This window comes from Hydra viridissima, unplaced genomic scaffold, assembly GCF_058129835.1.
Source record: "Hydra viridissima isolate aposymbiotic clone 2 unplaced genomic scaffold, HvirCarnegie_v1 scaffold_12, whole genome shotgun sequence".
NCBI classification, from domain to species: domain Eukaryota; kingdom Metazoa; phylum Cnidaria; class Hydrozoa; order Anthoathecata; family Hydridae; genus Hydra; species Hydra viridissima.
The window spans coordinates 9,374,497-9,391,334 of record NW_028324311.1 but is presented as its reverse complement, the minus strand read 5'-3'; the positions used below and the strand labels follow the sequence as shown (position 1 = coordinate 9,391,334).

Sequence of the window (16,838 nt, the reverse complement as noted above, 5' to 3'; positions counted from 1 at the left end):
TCCAAAGCACTCAAAATAAGTGCACTTTGTTTTCCCACAAGAAAATTGTTTAGCTATTTGACTATCACTAAACATTGCAGTAAATAACTCTATTATCTTTGTTGCAGAGTTGCAGTTAGCAAAGAAAGCAGAGATAATGTAGGCAGATGTTGTACTTTTTTTTGTACCCATTGTTTATAATTATTGTCATTTAACCAATAATCTTGAAACTTAGTTTTGTATTTGACTGACATTTTCTATTCTGAAAAGACAAAATTATTTTAGGTCAACTTAATTAAAATAAAATTTTAATAAAAATAGTTTTGATGTTCAGAACTTAGACAGAAATAAGAAAAAAAAACTTAAATTTTAATAGAATAAAAATTTTAAATTATTAAAATGTAACAAAAATATTGAATATACATTTGAGTAACTTATTTTCTCCCAGTATACAACAATACTAACTTTAAGTCTAAATTTTTTCAATAACTTTATTGTTGATTGGCTGATAATAGTTTATGCATTATACTCAGGACAAATAAATTAGGAGAATTTAGGAATATTTGAGAAAATCATCTATACTTTAGGAGAAATTAGGTCTTTTTAGGATATTTTTCGAATATTAGGATATTTTAGGATTTTTTAGGAGGCGTGGACACCCTCTAATAACTTTACAGACAAATCTCAAATTTAAATTTGAGATTACAACTTCAATGAAATTAAAACTATTTTTAAAATTAATGAAGATTTCATGAAAAAAGTCTTCTAAGTTCTTATCATCACATTTGGAGACCTCAAATTGACTTCATCCAATCCATTTTATTTATTAGGTGTTCCCTCAAAAATGGAACTTCACAAAATACAATAGTTTATATGCAAATATTTAAATAAAAACATGCCTTAGTGTTTATGTAAGCTAGATAGTATGCAATTATAAAAAAAAATTGCATTAAAAAAAAAAGTTGTTCTTTAGATATCAAAGATGCTGGATGCATGAAAACATGTATAAGTTATACAAAAATAACATTACACACAGAAAACTGTTTATGAATAATCAATTTAAAGTAGAAATAGTTCTGAAATTATATATTTTTAGCATAATCCCAAAGTAACCATTAGAAAAAGAGCCAAATAATTCAAAATTTTGACCACTCAGTCATAGATTCGCAAAGATCAAGTAACATAACTGGGAATCATTAGTGATATAGCCTGAGTATCATAAAGCTGTCACTTAATGCAGATGCTTATATAAAAAGTTGTTAACAAAAACTTTATTTTAGATGATGAATCTTATTTCACTTTGTAAAAATAAACAGTTGTTTGGGATAACGGGTATTTCTCCAGTCACTCAAAGAATGCTCCTCTAGACCTTAAGTACAAAAAAAAAGCTAAATTTTAAAGTAAAGTAATGTTATGGCTTTCAAATAGTCACAAACCTATGATTAGATCATTATTCAAGCAATCTAACTATTCAGCTAACAAAAAGACTCACAAAAAAGATTGTATTGAAACTACTTTGATTCTAAGAACAATATCCTGATGACAATAATGTCTTTTGACCTGATATAACTTTGGATCATTATGTGAAAACCATCACTGCTTTGTTGGACAGTGAAATTATCAATTATGTTCTTAAAAAAGATAATCTAACCAACTGTCCTGAGATAGTCAATTGAAGACTTTTGTAGTTATTTAAAAAATTTAATCTACAAGAGAAATGGAGAGGTCAAAAAAATTCAAAAATTAATTGGAAGAATCAAGTATTGATTGAAAATGTCACTTCAGATGTAGTACAGAAGTTAACAAGCTTGATTAAAAAATGAATTACCAGAGAACAATTGATTAAAAATAAAATTAAAACTGAGAATAAATAAAAAATAATACAGATGTCTAGAGAACCAAAACAAGAACTTGTCTAGTTAGGTGTCTATAGTTAAAAAGTGAGTAAAAAAAAAAAAAAAAAACCCTAAATTAACAACATTTCCAGTAAGTTTTCACTGCCCTTTTTTTTTTTTTTTTTTTTTTTAAAATATTATTTTAATTTACTTAACTTTTTTTATGTAATTACTTTTGTTAAAGTTTAAAGACATCATTACCTTTTATATAAAGAATTGTTTAAAATAAATTTACTATTCACATAAACTATTAGAAAAATTAAATCAATAGTTAAATTGCTTAAAAGTAATTTTATTGCACATAATTGTTAAAACATGTTCTTTGAAACATTTTCTCCAAAATGAGAAAACGCTAGAATTCTTTAGTTGGGTTAATAGATATATTATTGACTTATTTCTAAACAAGACAATATTTTATAAATGTATGTATGTATGTATGTATGTATGTATGTATGTATGTATGTATGTATGTATGTATGTATGTATGTATGTATGTATGTATGTATGTATGTGTGTGTGTGTGTGTGTGTGTGTGTGTATGTATGTATGTATGTATGTATGTATGTATGTATGTATGTATGTATGTGTATATCTGTGTATGCATACACAAACACACATAATGAAAATTGACAATTTAAGATCATTCCTATTTGATAAATGATTTAAAGTTGGTTAAATTTAAAATTTACATGAAAATTGATTAATGTCTTATAAAACTTAAATGTTTAAAATTTAAAAAATTATAAAAATTTTAAAAAAAGAATAACTTAGGAGGAAAACATATTAAAAAACAAGACTCATAATTTTAAAAACATTTATACATACTTCTAGAATAACAGCTGACATCCCTTCACTAATAGAAGAATTAATGACTGCAACACTTTGTGTAATTAAGGAATGAATACAACAGCATGATATTGCAGAGAACATGAAAACACCAGAGCATCTAATTAAAAGAAATGAAAAGCATCAAAAATGAATACCAATTAATAATAATAATAACAATAATATTAACAACAACAAAAACAACAACAACAACAACAACAACAACAACAACAACAACAATAATATTAATAATAATAATAATAATAATAATAATAATAATAATAATAATAATAATAATAATAATAATAATAATAATAATAATAATAATAATAATAATAATAATAACAACAACAACAACATTAACAACAGCTATTATAATAATAGTTAAAGAGTAAAATAACAATTAGAAACCTGTAAAACTATTTACAAGTCTTTTAATCATAATGATAGTGATGGTCTTGAATATTATAATTATGTTAATTTATGCAACATGATTTATAAAACAAATAGTATTAATACATACTTAATTGAGAACATAGAACAACAAAATTTGTAAGATAAGAAAATTTATTAAACTTTTCCAACCGACCTTTCAACTTTTTCTTTACATTTCAGAAAGTAGTGCATATCTAGCTGAAAAAAAAAAAAAAAAAAAAAAAAAAAAATTTATTGAATTATAACCCATTTTATTAATAGGCTATTTGAGGATAGCAGCCTCAGGATATCAAAGTTCTCTAAAAAAAAAAAAAAAAAAAAAAAAAAAGTAACAGGATCTTTTTTAAGATTTTATTTAAAAGTAGTTTTCATGTTATTGATTCTTGTTGAATAGAAAATACAGTGAGAATATTTACATGTCTTGAAAATGAACTTTATATATATATATATATATATATATATATATATATATATATATATATATATATATATATATATATATATATATATATATATATATAAACTTAAATACAAATGTCAGAAGACACTTGTATCTACTTAAATCACCTATTTCTGAATTACCACCTTATCAGCTCTTACCAATGCACAGTGGGCCAGTAAGTGGACAAAATGGGAAAAATTTTAGTTGTCTAATCTTGAAAACTTATTTAATTTTAGTATCTATATATATTAGGAGAAATTTATTGATAACTTATTTATATTAAATCCCTTAGTTACCAGGACTCTAAGCATTTGAATATTGAAATTAAAAAAAAAAAAAAAAAAAAAAAAAAAAAAATTTAAATAAGTAATTAACGGTGATATCAACGTTGTGTTATATTTCAATTACATCTACGTTTTTGAAACAAAAAATTAGTACATGTTATTCTAGAGTATTTAGAGATAAGAAAAACCAAATGTGTGAAATAAATTTGTCATAGCATGTTATCTCAGTTATACTTTGAAAATCACAGATTAAAAAAAAAATTCCTTAAGAAATTTGTTTTTTGCCGCACTATAACTAATAATTATAGTGCCATGTATTATCTTATATTTATTTGATCTATATGATGCTTCAATTGAGCTTTAATTGATTGCTCGTCCCCTTAAATCCCCATTCAGATTTTATATATGTTTTAACTTGGTTGCTATGGTACTAAATTTTGCATGGCAACAACTCATTTTTACATTAACGTTGTTTTAACAGTATTTTACATGTGCTAAGTACACAATATTGGGGGTATGTATTAAAATGAGATTCATAATTCTTATGAGATTATTTTTTTTGGTTAGTAAGGATACCTTACTTTGCATAGCATAGCAACAACATATTTTCGGTAGTTGTTAGTAATTTAATTACTAACACTAACAGTAATTTAATTACTTTTAATTTTAATTACTAACACTTGTAGTAACTTAATTAATAACAAGTATTAGTAGTCCGGACGGCATATATATTATAACATTAAACTTTTAAATACAAAATACTTGTTACAATAATAATTTAGATATGGTTTTATTAAACTTAGACATTCATAATTTTCTCCAAAAAAACAATCTTAGTATTTCAAAACAATATATTTCTGAAGATATATTAAAATTTATTCAACCAAAATTTGCTGATTTTAAAGACGTTGATTTTAGACATGCTGTTCAACGGTTTGTTTACTTGTATAAAAAAAAGTCGAAATCTGCAAACTATACTGTCAAAAATTTTGAAAAGAAGTTTGTAAGCTGGCTTAATGAATATTTAATTGTCAGCAAAAAAGACAATGAACCAACTGCAAGTAGACGTGGTCGAAAACCAGTTGCATTTGATAATAGTTCTAATAAAACTAAAAAACGGCGTGTATCTTGTTTAAGTGAATCTCATTCATCCAATGAATTATTTTTTGCTGCTAATAAAAAATTTAGAGATGAATCTATTATTATTGCTGCCAAGAACGTTTTAAATATTTCAAATACAGATAAAGCAACTAAATATTCAACAGACGAAGCACTGGCTTTAATAATTGATGCAAGTCTGACAAAAGCTTCCTATCAATTGGTTCGAAGCAGAGCCTTGGAGAAAGAATATAATATTTACCCTGCTTACAATGATGTCAGAGATGCAAAATTGAAATGTTATCCTGCAAACATAACAGTGGAGGACTATTCAGCTTCAGTTCCTTTAAAAGATTTAATAATTCATACTTTGATAAGAATCTGTGCAGTTCGGGAACCTGTGCTAAGGCACTTGATATTGAACGACAAAGCAATAAAAACAATGACACTAACGTGTAAGGCTGGTTTTGATGGTGCTACTGGCTAAAGTATTTATAAACAAGTTTTATCAGAACCCGACATTAACAGAGATTTAAAGCGTGAAGAATCATTATTTATTACTTGTGTAGTACCATTAGATTTGACTGGATTTAACAACAGCAACGAAAAGGTGCCTATTTGGAAAAATCAAAAGTCGTCCTCCACAGGCAATTGTAGACCCATAAGATTTGCATACAAAATGGAATCCAAGGAATCTGTGATTGAAGAAGATCAGTACATTAAAAGTGAGATAGAAAGCTTGGGAATGATTTTATTTGAGGTTTGTAGATCTTCTATTGAAGTAATTTGTATTATTGAACATACAATGATTGATGGGAAGGTTCAAACGATATTATTGTTTTATAATTTTTTGATGCAATTTAAAGTTGACAATGTTTTCTTGCACTATTTTTGCTTTTAATATTCCTAAAACATTATTTACCTAAATACTCAATTGTTATTCAATATAGGTGGGTCAAAAATCCGATAAAATATTCAAATATCAATTTACCACTTTGTAACTAAGGAGAGTATCCGGAAACTAAGCAATATAAGTATCCATAGCAACTAAATTTAAAAAATTATCACTTTTGTAAGAAGTGTGATTTCATATTGGTACTCATGACAAATTTAGTGAATATAGCACTTATAAAATATCTGCAGATAACAAAAATAGGTTGTTGCTAAGCAAAATAAAGGTATCCATAGCAACGAAATAAAAAAATATTACCTTCATAAAAAGCGCAGACATCATATTAGTACTCATACTAATTTTAGTGAATATAGCTCTAATATTAAATTAGTTACGAATTTTGTCCAGTAAAAGTGAATTCTGGCCCACTGTGCAATGGAACAGTTTTAAGACATTACCAATATCTTACTAGTTCTAGGTCAAATCAATTTAAAAGCTTTAAAACAAACTTTGCATGTGCAACTGGCAAAAATTTTGATTTGGTATGCAAAGAAAACCCTACATGACAGCAATAAAATGAAAACTTTTGTCTGCTCTGCAAAATAGTAAACCTCTGGAAACTCTGGGGATTTGGCAACTATGTAATTTCTGAATAAAAAATTCATGAAAAATTTGTAAAACTTCACAAAAAATGGCAGCTAATGGTACAACAAGAAAAACCTACTTGGAAGATAGACATCAGAGAACAAAAAATTATAGAGTTTCAAGTAAAGATGTATAACATTATTTTGTAATATATGTAGATCTGTATAAAGATATTTTATACTAAGACTTAATGTGCAGAGTATTTTGGGATATAACTACATGTTATTTTTTTAGGGTATAATGGAAGGTCTTTTTGATATTGGAAAAGCAAATATAGAAGAACTAATCCCTCAGAGTATTGCTATGCATAGAAACAAAAAGAGTATAATTGAAGATCTTTCATTCATTAAAGATCAGTGAAATGAAAGAGTTCAGTTCATTTGTCACATTAGAGATAAAGAATTAGAAACAAGCCTTGAAAGAAGAATGGAGAGATATATACAGGAAGAAAATGGTGGCAGATGGTGCTTTTGAATCCATAATAGAGATTGAAGATATCGGTGTATGCCTTAAAGTCAATAAGTGTCTTTTTGCAGATTATGGTCTGGAAATGGAACCCAATTGGAAAAAAGGAAGGATTTGTTTAGAATCAGGTATTTATTTGCTTTATTAAATTGTTTATCTCCTTATCAAGCATTTGTAAAAAAACTCCTTTATAGTTTATTTTTTATCTTGATTCTAAAGATTCTAAAGATGAGTTTGAAGCAGAAAGTAGATAATTCCATTGAAATCCAAATTTTCTAAAATGAATAAAGAAAAACAAACACATGCAACTTCCATTATTGATCAAAATGTTAATACCAGAGATGGTCTCATAGCAGCGACAACACCTTTAAGTGTAAAAAAAAGGATGTTACAGAGATCAAACTATGTTTATTGCTTGTGTAATCAAATACTTAGGCGTAGAAATGAAAGATCTAAAATTAAATAGAGAGACTCTACAGTAGAAATGCAATCAAACTGCAGCACTCAAAAGTACTGAAATACAAGAAGTTTATAGAGATGAATTAAGAGGTAAATAACTTGTTCTCCATTTTAATGGTAAAATAGTTAGCCATATTGAAGAAAAACAGAAGCAGAAAATTACCAGTGATCGAATTGCTGTTTCTGTAACAAGCTTGGAATTTTGGCGTGAAGATGATCTTCTTCTTGGAGTTGTACAAAGTAACACTAGAAAAGCACTTAATCAGGTTTTAGTATACAAAATCTGTTGGAGTATTTTGAAGTACCTGACCAGGTTTTTGCAATTTGTACTGACACTACTGCTACAAATACAGGCAGATTGGAAGAACCAATAATGATTTTAACAAGAATTTTAAAGAAACCACTGCTTTAATTAATGTGTTGACATCATATTTATGAACTACACATTAACTTGTGCACATTACCCTTGTACTCCAACTTTAGGAAATAATGGAAGGAATTTTTGCCATTAATTTCTGCTCCTGATACTAAATATAGATTGAAAAGGTTTTCTGAGAATTCACTTTTGGTTTAGACATCTATAGTTTGCATTTTGAAGTAAAGAGTTTTATAGAGTTTTATTTGATGATTACAAGCATCTTGTAGAATATCTTGCTTTTTATTTTAACATCAACTCTGATAAGTTAAAAGATTTTAAAATTTATTAGCCCGGTGCCTGTCATGCAGCTCATTTAAGGCAGATTCTATATATCACTTGGTACTTGAAAATTCATCACCAGTAATTAATTATCTACATGAACAACAAAAAGAAAACATTTCTAAGATGTGCTTCATAATCGCAATTTTCCATGCACACATATTTTTTAAGTCTAGTCTTGGTAGAAGATTTAAAGTGTGTCATACAACAGTCAGTAGGGTTCTAAAAAGGTTTGTAGAGACTAATGATCATGCTAGAAGACTTGGTCAAGGCAGAGCACGAGCTCTAGAAATGCCGTGGAGGACAGATTTTTAATGCTTTGAACACTGAGAGAATGGTTCACTATTGCATGAAGTCTCCAAATACAACTTGCTGAGGTTCATGGAAGTGCTGTTAGCCATAAGAAGAAGACTTCATGCTTTAAAATTACGACCTTAAGTAGCAGCTACTGGTCCCAGATTATCTGTAGACCACCAAAGAAACAGACTGGCTTTTGCAAGAAGGGATATGAATTGGGAAATACATGATTGGGGACAGGTCTAATTTACAGATGAATCAAGGTTTTGCCTTGTATGTTCTGATTGCTGCCCAAGAGTGTACAGAAGACCAAATGAAAGATATTTTGCTTATAATATTCGAGAAACCACTTTATATGAAGGTGGCTCCATGATGGTATGGGGCAGAATATCTTTAACAGCTCGCACATTGCTTTTTATTGTTGATGGTAGACATCTGACTTCTCAACAATACAAAGCAGACATTTTAGAACCTTTTGTGATACCTTTTGCACCATACATTGGAGATGGATTCCTTCTTAAGCAGGATAATGCTAGACCACATATGGCACATATTGTTACTGAGTACTTAAATAAAGTTAATATTCAAGTTTTGGAGTGGCCAGCTTGAAGTCCAGATATGAACCCAATAGAGTATCTTTGGAACATAATAGGACGCCGCAGTAAAAGCCAACATCCACCAACTAACAGCCTAGACCAGCTACAACAAAATGTTATCTGCATGTCCGAAGATATCCCTCAAGAAAGGATTAGATCTCTAATTGAAAGGTCACTGCCTATTTTGTTAAACGAACCATATTATTGGTTTTAATTTCACCATCCACAAAGTCAATTTTATTATCATTGAAATAATTGTGTTCATGTGTTCTATTCTTAATGTTTGTCAAAATATATTGATGACAATTAAAATAAATCGAAATCTATAAGTGATGTGTAAATTTTGCGGTTAAGATTAGGTTGGCTGGAAGGTTTTGAAAAGAGGACACATTTAATGCACTAAAGGAACTAAAATTATGTGACTTTTTAATGTATCTTTCAAATTAACACCCACAAAATTTTATTACAATCTGCCAATTCACTATTTGTTTATAAGCCATTTGAAATAGACATCTCAGGGTATTTTTTAACAATAGAAAAAAATGAATATCATGCAGTGATAAAATTCTTTGTTTTGTTTATCAACAACTGAAATTCATACAAAAATGGTGAACATGTTAAAGGAATATGCTCCTTCATTTACAACTATGTTGATGGGTTTTAGAGTTTAAACAAGGTTGTACAAGCGTTGAAGATGACAGATTTTTGTCAACCACATAGTGAACAACAAAAAACTATGCAACAACGCAATAAAATCATTGAGCAAGTAAATGATCTTGTTATTGAAGATCCAATTTTAACTAAGCTTGAAATTGCTGATACCATAGGGATCTCAGATGAACATGTACTTAATATTTTATACAAAGAATTGCATATGAAAAAGCTGTTTGGAAATTTAATACTGCATTTGTTAAATTCAACAAAAACTGGATCAAAAAAAAATTCCTTAGCGTAATTTGGAGCCTTTTAAGCAGAATAAAACCAATTTCTTGTGTCATTTTACAACTATGAATGAGACTTGGATCTACCACCAAAACCACATAAATGACTTACCTACCATCAAAAAGTGATTTTAAATTGAAAAAACAAAAATTACAGAGACTGAGGCTGATTGTTCAGCTCCAAAGCAGGTGAAGTCAGAATGATTGGAAAAAAAGGTGATGGCATCAATTTTTTTGGGATGCAAAATGAAATTTATTGATTATCTTGAAAAAGGTAAAACAATTCTGAATATTATTTTAACCTTTTGGATCAATTGATTGCTAAAATTTGTGAAAAAAAACCTGGTTAAGCAAAGAAAAATATCATTTTCTATCAAGACAATGCACATGCTCACACAAGTATTTTGACAATAGCAAAATTAAATGATTTAATGTAGAAATTGCTTGAACATCTACCCTATTTAATAAAGTAAGTAGTCTGTTAGAAAAGAAAATTCAGCAAAATTGTTCTGATTAAAACCTTTGGATTACAAGAAAGCTTTCTTATATTATCAAAAACTTTTAGGCATATTTTGTCCTCTAATCATTGTAAAAAAAAAAAAAAAAAAGCAATAAAAAACATAAATAAATTTCTAATCTAAAAATTCCCTACATATAATTGCTTGTAATGCAATCTCCAGATGGTTGTAAAAAGAGAGAAAAAAGTTGCATTTGGCACTTATCTTTCCTCCTTATTTTCAACAAGAAAATGCATAAAATCTCAAAAACTCAAAAAAAAAAAAAAAAAAAAAAAAGCATTAAATGTTTTTAAGGATGTAGAATGTAATTATTTCTAGCATGTGTTTTTGAGAACTTAGCATTTGTGAAACTAACTACTAACTAATTGCAATCAAATTTAATCTCACAAAAAAAAAATCTTAAAAAAGTACCCAAGAACATTTAGTCTCAGGTGACTAAAAATAGTCAAACATGGAGCCTGGCTAGAATAAATATGTAATTATAAAAATCTTTAACCAAAAATACCTAAAAATTTGTAAATATTTCCTATGTGGGCTAAGAAAAAAAAGAAATAATATTAAAATAACTTACAGAAATTTTTTTTTAAAATATCAAAATACTTACTTCAGGACCAATAATAACTAAACATACATTGGGATCTGATTGATGCCAATCTGAATTAAAAATATTAATTGAGAAAAGTTCTACCTTTGTTATCATTAACACAAGTCAAAATCTTAAGCAATAAATTCTATTGAATGGAAAAAAAAGAACTAAATATTTATGAATTGGGCAATAAAAATGATTTTGATAGCAGTGAAGAAAACTCAGAACAGAAATCATTAAGAAAATGATTACCAGCATAACAGAAAAGAGTAAATCAACCAATTAAAAACTCTGAATTTCAAAATTTGAAATAGTGCATTAAATCTGCAATATAAATTTTTTTTTTTTTTTTTGATGAATAAAAAGGTAGCAATTCAAATTAAAAAACCTTTTTATAAACAAAAATTGTAAATGTTTTGTTTTTTTAATAAAAAAGTTTTTGGTTCAAAAAAAATATTGTGAAACCTAAAAAAATTCAATTACAATCAATTACATAAGTGTTTATGATTGTACAAATGAATATACAACCAAAAACACTTATAAACTAAGTCTTATAAACAACACACAAAAAACGTCAATTTATCTTTCAATACCTTCTATCTCAACACACTTAGTCCAATGCTTTTCTATTATATCTATATTTATTATTCGTTTCAAGGGTTGCAAAATAACCATCCACAGCATCAACTGCTTGATTGAACAAAAAATTGTTTAACCAAAGAAATTTTTCCTGATTTAGGAATAGATAGTAGCCTAATGGAGGTAAATATGGAGAATATGGAAAATGGTCAAGCAATTCATAACTTGTTGAATTTTGAAATGGTCAAAATACTTTTACCACAATTTATCAGATTGTTTTGATGCAAAATGTCAAGCTGGTTTATTAATTGATAGATGGCCACTACTATCTATATTATAATATAGATAGTAGTGGCCATCTATCAATTAATAAACCAGCTAGTTAGTAAAAGTCACTATCTGATTGTTCTTACTTATAACTTTTTATTGAATTTACTAATATGTAAAGTGTTGTAAAATTTGTGAACAGTCCTGCAGAAGAAAAAGGTCATTTTGCATCAAAACAATCTGATAAATTGTGGTAAAAGTATTTTAAAAATTGATATTAGGAATCCTATTTTCTTGGGTCTTGTTGTTAATATATTAACAACAAGACCAAAGAAAATGGGATTCCTAATATCAATTTTGTAACAGACATTACAATGTGTTGTTTTCATGGTACACTTTCTTTTAGGTATTGTTTTTCAAACAGTTTTTTAAAGAAAAATTTACATACTATCTTAGTATTGTTATTAAGGTAATAAACAATATTATGATACTAATGTATTTAGTATCATATTTTTGGGGTTGATTGCCAACAATATTATGACTTCATTACTTGAAATGGAATATAAGATTCTTTATTGTCTAAATTTGTAAAACTTTTTAAAGGAGGCAGTGTTTGAATTGCCTTTGATTACCTAATCTCAAATTTAATGTTAAATGTACAACTATCATTTTTTAGTGAAAGAAAGTGGGGCTAAAAACAGCTTAAAACACTTTAATTCTTAAGTTAACACAGTGAAGTGATAGTAGAGTAATTTCTTTTTTATATTTGTTTCATTATCTCAAGATCTAACTATCAAATTTCTAAAAATGGTTGATGTATTTTTAGCAGGTTGTTATCTGATAACTATTGAAATAACGACAATTATTTTGTTAATATTTTATCTACACTCAATTGCTCAATTAAAGTGTTGTCAACTCCCAGTTTTTGGCCAAAAAACATAGCAAATAGGCTGTTGCTTGATTGATAAGTCATATATATACATACAATCAATACTAACATGTTAATGAGATGCACTTCAAAAACTTTTTAAAAATTTAGAGACTATGTTAGGTATCAATTTAAGAGCAACCCGCCCTTCTTTTGTGCACAAAAAATATAATTGTAAATTTCAGAAAAAATACATTAACAATGTAAAATTGTAATCAAATATATTTATTAAGCTATAGTGTATTAATCAGATTACATTTCCTGTTTTTCTTTTTAAAAAATTTGTTTTCAATTTTACTATCAAAGAAAAAAAAAAAGCAGTGGGTACAGACACACGATACAGTCACTTATGCTGTAATTGTTAAGTTAACACTGTTCATGTTCATGAAGTACTTGCAACCATATTTTACTGGCTTTTACTGATCAATCATCTGTTATAATTTTATTTACATTAATTATAAATATCTTATACTTTAATTTAAATACTTCAATCTAATGGTAGTAAAGGTAATAGTAATGTAACAGCAATATTAACACTGAAACTGAAAAAGATCTGTCTCACCATTAAAAGTATCAAGTAAATACATCTGGTCTTTAACAGGCCTCACACCACCAACAAGTAAAAAAACTTTCTAAAAAATATATATTTAAAAATCATTTATAGATTAGAATCAGGGGGTAATAATAATAAGGCCCCACTGGATAAAACCTGCCAGTGAAAAATTTCTAAAAATTTAATGACAATCATAATAATCCTCATACCATATTTTCAACACCATTAGCAAATATTATCTGAAAATATAATAATAACAATTTCACATAAGAACATAATAAAGAACATAATAACCTCAATGATATATTATATATACTAGATGTCTAACTTGCAGGATTTTATTAGACGAAAAGTGAAGCCGCTTTTTTGTTTAGAAATTGAATCCGCCATTTGTAATAAGGGCAAAAGCTATATCCGACGTGCGAAATAAAAGTTAAAAATGCATGTTTTTGCCTGAATTAGAAATGGCTTCCACTGCTTCACTTTTGGGATCGAAGTTAGACATCTAGTATATATAGTATATCATTGAATAACCTAACATATGAATAAATCAAAGCAACTTTTTTTTTTGTATTACTTAAACCAAATATTTATTTTTTAATTTTCTTCTACATTTTTTCTTCAACTGTAAATCTTCAGCATTTTTATTTCGAAGTTGTTACTTTAACAAAAACTTCAATATTGGTGATAATTTGACTTAAATTTTGGAAGTTTCTCAGGTTCACAGTGCACATTTGTGTCACATTTGTGGTTGTAAATTTACACAGTAAACAATTCTTTGCATGTCATTTATGTTATCAATTTTTAAGAAAATGATGACATAAATGACATGAAAAAAATTTAAATTAATGCCTGTCAGTAAATACAGAATGCAATTTTTGTGAACATTCACTGATTGTTGACAGCCATTATTGACCTATTTTTTGTATTCATTTATACAAACCTAAACAAGGGTTATGTAAAAGAATCTATAGTCTGGATTTTGTTGGATGTGCAATTAGACTTTTTTATGATATCAAAATTGACTTTTTTTTTGATCTGCATATTGGGGCTGATGATTGCCAGAAAAGTTATAGTATATAAAATATGCCAGAAACGTTTTGCAATAACATTTAAAAAATAAATACTAACAAATGAAATATATTTTGAAATACTAATTTCAAAGATAAGATACCTTGTTTTCCAAAAACAACTTCTTAAATGTGTATGAACATGGATTTGTAATCACTCCTAGACAAAATAAATAATTTTTACACAATCACAGAAAAAAAGACCATTTTTTTTAAACACAACAACAAAAAAGAAATTTTTAAAAGGAAATGCTCATTAGTGCCGCTATGATTTCCCAATCATATTAATTGTATTAAAGAAAAAATCTTTGTGAGATTTTGTGAAAAAACCAAAGTAAAAAATAACATAAAAATAAGTAAAAAGATAAAGATTATACAACAAAAGTAAAGTACCTTGAGGTTGTATAAAAATATCTTCAGGCTTCAGGTCAGGCTGAATAGAAAAATGAGCTAGATCCTTTATTTACTGTAATTTCAGTTACAAAGAACAATTCAAAAATATTTAATACTATTCATAATTTTATGAATAGTATTAAAAATATTTAATACTATTCATAAAATAACTCAAAGTAACTTAAAACAATATATTTTAGTTTAGAGTATAGACACAAAAACCTCTATGAACAAAAAAATTTTAAGCAACATTACAAAAATATTGCCAAAAAAATACTCACCCACAGCTCTAAAGCTTGAAATTTCATAGTGCTAGTGAAAGCAATCATACATCTAAATTTAAAAAACAGAACAAGATAATGTAGAAAGTAAAAATAATAATATTTATTTAAGAACCCCTTAAAAATGATGCATGAAATCCTAAAATGCTTTTTTGAAAAAAGGACCAAATACTTTAAATTTTCCTCTTTTAACAATAAATTGATACTTAATGTCATAAATATAATTAATTCAAATAATTATTTATGAGCCATTGAAAAATGCTCATAAAGAAATATTTGTATGTGTAATAATAATTTGAGTTTGTTAGCTTTTTTTGTAATTTTTGTTTAATTAACTCAAGAACTAATAGTAGTAATAATAATAGTATAATAGTAATAATAGTAATAATAGTAAATATATAATAAAATATAATAGTAATAATAGTAAAGCATTTCAATGTTACTCAATATTCATGCTTTTTCAACTTTGTGATAATTACAAATGGAATGTTAATCATTTATTATTCATTCTGTTCAGTTTCACAAAAGATTTCCATGTTTGGGTTAAAGGAAGTGAAACGAACCTTTTAGAAGATTTACTCACCAGACTTCCCTTGGGTCCCTTTCATTATAACTCAACTTATGCATAATCTTTCAAGATCTAAGTGACTTACTTACACTAAATTACCTTATAATTCTTAAATAACTTGATCTATTTGTGACCAAATAGATCAAGCTGTTTACAAGCCATGAAGTAACCAACTTTTAAAAGACAAAACAATACCAAATTTAATAAGGATGTTCAACAAAAATATTTGAAGCTTTTTTAGTTTTTCAATAAAATGCAAGCACCATCTAGATAACCTGTTGATGCAGTTGTTTCAAATATCCCTGCAATTTCTCCTGACAGATTCGATTGTCTTTTGATTGTGGTAATTATTCTCCTGTGTCTTGTTAAATGTTTGAGTTGGTAAAAAGGTTCCTTTGTTTGAAAGCCTGGATGTAGCTTATCATCAACATGGCCCAACCGATAGTCAATTGATAATTCACTTCATAAACAAATCTCAATGGAAAAATTATTTTCTTGACAACGGTCAAAGCTCTCAACATCAAAAATGCAAATAAAATGAACTTCTAGTAGTAATATTAACTGATTTATGTATGTTATGTAATAGAAACACCAAATCAAAAATATACATATAAAATATATATCGATGTCATTCACAGTTATAAGTTAATACAGTTAGTATTACCTATTAAATATTTAATATTCAAATCAAGGTATTTTCTTTTAATTTCTGGCACCAAACTTCGTGCATTTTGCGATCTCCATTTGAATTAGATATTTACCTGACACTGGCAAATGCGAATTTTACTTTAGCAAAAAGGTTTAGTGTATTCTTTTGCTTGTGTAAAAACTAGATGGCAGTTGCCAAAATATCTTGGTAATTAAAGGTTTGCGCTACTGCAAGAATAAATACTGTTGCAACCACAGGGGTAAAAATATGCTGAAGCACTCCATGATTTAGAGTCTTTAGTTTTTTAAATTTTACTCTTGGCAGCAGATAAAGATTCAGAATTTTTTTTCATTCTTAACTTGAACCAGGGAAATATGTAAGAAACTTCAATAGGGGGAGAGAGATTTGTGTGTGCTTTTTAAAAAGATTCAAAAGTAATTCTAATTAAACTTTTTTTTCTTTTCTTTTCATTTATTAGAATAATAAAATTCATGTA

The 16,838-nt window shown here is 27.1% G+C and overlaps 2 protein-coding genes across 8 annotated transcripts in view; both read right to left on the bottom strand.

Moving 5' to 3' along the window:
* Nucleotides 1–16,838, bottom strand: part of LOC149881131 (uncharacterized) — a 132,342-nt gene that overhangs the window by 78,500 nt on the left and 37,004 nt on the right. The gene's annotated exons all lie outside the window — the stretch shown is intronic.
* Nucleotides 1–16,838, bottom strand: part of LOC145194232 (glycosyltransferase 1 domain-containing protein 1-like) — a 45,399-nt gene that overhangs the window by 19,655 nt on the left and 8,906 nt on the right. For 6 of the 7 annotated variants that reach the window (XM_090068128.1, XM_090068133.1, XM_090068129.1 and 3 more), the window contains 8 exons: nt 15,126–15,177; nt 14,845–14,884; nt 14,556–14,611; nt 13,591–13,620; nt 13,391–13,460; nt 11,073–11,122; nt 3,289–3,332; nt 2,700–2,820 (listed from right to left, as the gene is read on the bottom strand). In XM_090068128.1, the coding sequence (XP_089924254.1) occupies nt 2,700–2,820; nt 3,289–3,332; nt 11,073–11,122; nt 13,391–13,460; nt 13,591–13,620; nt 14,556–14,611; nt 14,845–14,884; nt 15,126–15,177 (463 nt within the window). The remainder of the gene's footprint in view (nt 1–2,699; nt 2,821–3,288; nt 3,333–11,072; nt 11,123–13,390; nt 13,461–13,590; nt 13,621–14,555; nt 14,612–14,844; nt 14,885–15,125; nt 15,178–16,838) is intronic. The other variant, XR_016445423.1, reaches the window with a different exon arrangement.